Here is a 3,507-nt window from a genome sequence, read left to right as displayed (position 1 = left end):
ATTAACATCATTAACATAAAAGGAAAAATTATACTGTATTAAATTAATAATCATTTTAGTCATTAACGTAAAAGGAAAAAAACATTGCATTAAATTGAAAACTATTCTTTAATTTTTGTAACAAATTAAATGTAAAGAGAATTTGATAATTTTCAAAAAGATAAACCTCTCAATTTAGAAAATAAATATAAGAAGTACAATAAAGAAAAAACAAAGTATAATTTACCAATGCAATCTGTAAAAATTTATTCATTTATTATTACCATTTTTAATCAACCTACTTTTTATATTTAGATTAACATTATCTCGTCTGATCTGTCTATTAGCCCTTGTTACACTATACTCATGTGAACTCATATATAACCCCCCAATGACAACTTTCTAGCAACCCAACTAATACTATTTTGAGACACAGTAGATTTATATAGAGCTTGAAGTTGTTAGCTCAAGTTCTTAGTAATGGGTCATTCTTGGGGTTTGGGTATTGGGTTTTTTGTGCTGGCAGTTTTTAGTATACTTAGTTTGAGCTTCAGTTTTGGGTACTCAGAGGTTGTTGAAGGGACTGTGTTAATAAATGGGAAGAGTGCCATTGGAATAACAGACAGTGATTTCATTTGTGCTACCTTGGATTGGTGGCCTTTTGATAAGTGTGATTATGGTACCTGTTCTTGGGACCATGCTTCTCTCCTGAAATTGGTATGTTTAATGTTGTTTGGGTCTCATATGTGTTTGGTTCTTTTGATACTGTGCTGTAGATTTTCTGGTTCTTGATTTTGAAGCTTTGATTGTGAAGAATTTTGCAGTTTTCTTTAATTTGATACTGAAATGTAGTGTTTTGGGTTTTAAACTTGGTGCTAAATTTGATTCCTGTATTGGTTGCACAGGATCTTAGCAATGCAATACTTTTGAATGCCATAAAAGGTATGGGATTTGTGGTTGAGTTTCAAACAAAACTCTGACTTTTTTACATGTCTCCTTTAACAAATTCTTGGGGCCTAATTAACCATCTTTTAATTTGCAGCTTTCTCACCACTAAAGATTAGGTTGGGAGGCACTTTGCAAGATGTTTTGATCTATGAAACTGAACATCAAACCCAACCCTGTCTTCCATTTGTAAGGAAGGACAGAGAAGTGTTTCATTACTCTCAGGGTTGCCTGCCCTTGTCTAGATGGGATGAACTAAATGCCTTCTTCAAGAAATCTGGGTAAAATACCAATTGCCCTTTAATTTTCTGGTTTAATTTGAACTAATCAGTATTGTGGTTGGGTACAAGTCAGAAAACTTAATGGCATTTCGTGTCCAATACAGTGTTGTTATTATTTTCGGTTTGAACGCTCTCTATGGACGAAGACCATCACACCCTAATGTCCCTTGGAATTCAACAAATGCTGAATCGTTTATCCGATATACTGTCAAAAAGGGTTACACCATCCACGGTTGGGAGCTAGGTTAGATCACCTAAACTCATTCGTCTTTAAAGTAAATCTTTTTTTTTTTTTTTGAGTGCTACTGACTCTGTTACAGTGTAGTATCTGTTCATTTAAAGTAAATCTTTGATCACACTTGTTAATAATATGTTTCAAGACGAGACTCACATATGTAGTACATGAATTGGCATTTCAAACATCTTGCAATAAGTATTGTCTATAGTTAGAAATGGTATGTTTGTATTTGAGATAGCGTTTTGACCTTTATATATATACTTGTGAAGCTTACCAAAACCTTAAATTGTTTTTCGTGATCAGGGAATGAACTGAGTGGACATGGAGTTGGGGTAAGCATCCCAGCAGATCTGTATGCATCAGACACAATTCGCCTGCACAACATAGTGCAGATTATATACAAAGACGTAGAAGCTAAGCCGCTGATTATAGGACCGGGAGGATTCTTTGAAGCAGATTGGTTCAAAGAATATGTAGACAAAACACACAACTCATTGGATGTGATCACTCGCCACATATATAATCTCGGCCCAGGTATCTGATCAGATAAATACACAAACTAGTTTTAGTCCTATATTCCTATATTGCATCGTGGATCTTAGGAGCAGTTTCCTTTTTGGGTAATAGGAAATGACGAACACCTTGTTGAGAAAATCCTTGATCCATCTTTTCTTGATGGTGAGGCTAGTATTTTTAGTCAACTGCTTAGCCTCCTCAAGAACTCTGGAACTTCGGTGAATTCTTGGGTTGGTGAGGCCGGAGGGTCATATAACAGTGGACGAAACCATGTATCCAATGCTTTCGTTAATAGCTTCTGGTAATGTTTAGCAGAATTTCATGATTCTTAGCTTTAAAGTTTAAATTGTTCTATGCTGAGTCACATGTTCTTGAAAATATATAAATTGTTAGGTATCTCGATCAGCTCGGGATGTCTGCAAAATATGGCACGAAGACATACTGTCGACAGTCACTTATAGGTGGAAACTATGGCTTGCTAAACATCACTTCCTTTGTACCAAATCCAGATTACTACAGGTTATTTACACAATTTGCGGGTTTTGCCCTTTCTGTGACATATATATATTGCTGCACACTAACTATGTGTTGTACAGTGCGCTTCTTTGGCATCGATTAATGGGAAGAAATGTTCTGGCAACGAGCTTCTCGGGGACGAAGAAAATCCGGGCTTATGCTCACTGTGCCAAGCAATCTGCAAGTTCAATCAACATTTTCGATAGCCAAGTAGGAGCTTAATTGCTTTCTTGATCTGATAACAATTTCTCTTTTTGCAGAAAGGGATTACCTTACTGTTGATCAACCTCGATGGTAAAACGTCCGCGAAGGTGATAGTTGATTACAATGGAACTGTGATGGAGCATAGCAGACACAGAGATGATCATAGCCTTAGAATGAGAGCATTTCTGGTGCCTCAGATTTATGAAGCAGAAGCCAAGAGTAGAGAAGAGTATCATCTGACAGCCAAGAATGGAGATATACAGAGCCAGATTATGTTGCTAAATGGGAAGGAATTAGGTGTTGATTCATCAGGGCAAATACCTTCCTTGCAGCCTCAATTTGTGAGCTCGTTGGAGCCCATAACGGTTGCTCCTTTTTCCATTGTTTTTGCTCATATACCATATGTGTTTCAGCCTGCTTGTAAAGCTTAGGGGCAGATACAGTGCTTGTTCCCAGAAGGGATTCTTGAAATGATTATAAAAATAGAAAAAGCAGAAGACAAAAAGTTTGAGTAGTATTCTCTCTTTCTTGAAAGAAGATGATGGAAGATGCAAACAAAGATATCAATCTGCAAATGAATTGCTCTCATAACTGAAATATTGTCAAATATGTTCAGAGGGTAAACCTAGATTAACCATAACAAAGTTGCAATCTTGGCGCGTAAGAGGCATGTCTTGGTGTGTTATTGATGGGGATATGACTTCCGGGGGCTATTTTATTGGGATATGAATTAGTAAAAAAAATTGTAATTCGGGGTGAGACGTGCAATTCAGTTACATTTTATACCTACAGTAGTTTTATTAAAGCACAACTAAAGTATTATTCTAA

At 36.2% G+C, this 3,507-nt stretch overlaps 1 protein-coding gene across 1 annotated transcript; it reads left to right on the top strand.

Moving 5' to 3' along the window:
• Nucleotides 1-380: 380 nt before the first annotated feature.
• LOC109178730 (heparanase-like protein 3) lies at nt 381-3,213 on the top strand. The gene is made up of 9 exons (XM_019328270.1): nt 381-696; nt 885-921; nt 1,022-1,205; nt 1,310-1,449; nt 1,747-1,977; nt 2,071-2,260; nt 2,353-2,478; nt 2,556-2,655; nt 2,736-3,213. Exons 1-9 carry the CDS (start codon nt 460-462, stop codon nt 3,108-3,110), a joined length of 1,620 nt encoding a protein of 539 aa, XP_019183815.1. The 5' UTR covers nt 381-459; the 3' UTR covers nt 3,111-3,213.
• The last annotated feature ends 294 nt before the right edge of the window (nt 3,214-3,507 follow it).

This window comes from Ipomoea nil, unplaced genomic scaffold, assembly GCF_001879475.1.
Source record: "Ipomoea nil cultivar Tokyo-kokei standard unplaced genomic scaffold, Asagao_1.1 scaffold0869, whole genome shotgun sequence".
Classification (NCBI taxonomy): Eukaryota; Viridiplantae; Streptophyta; class Magnoliopsida; order Solanales; family Convolvulaceae; genus Ipomoea; species Ipomoea nil.
Note: the sequence above shows the minus strand (reverse complement) of the source record. Positions and strands in the feature narration are given on the sequence as shown.

Excerpts from the sequence above, each read along its gene's own strand:
- LOC109178730 (XM_019328270.1), top strand. The coding sequence starts at position 460 with ATGGGTCATTCTTGGGGTTTGGGTATTGGGTTTTTTGTGCTGGCAGTT. Across the intron at positions 1,450-1,746 it reads CATCCACGGTTGGGAGCTAG|GGAATGAACTGAGTGGACAT; the intron begins GTTAGATCACCT and ends TTTCGTGATCAG. Across the intron at positions 1,978-2,070 it reads CATATATAATCTCGGCCCAG|GAAATGACGAACACCTTGTT; the intron begins GTATCTGATCAG and ends TTTGGGTAATAG.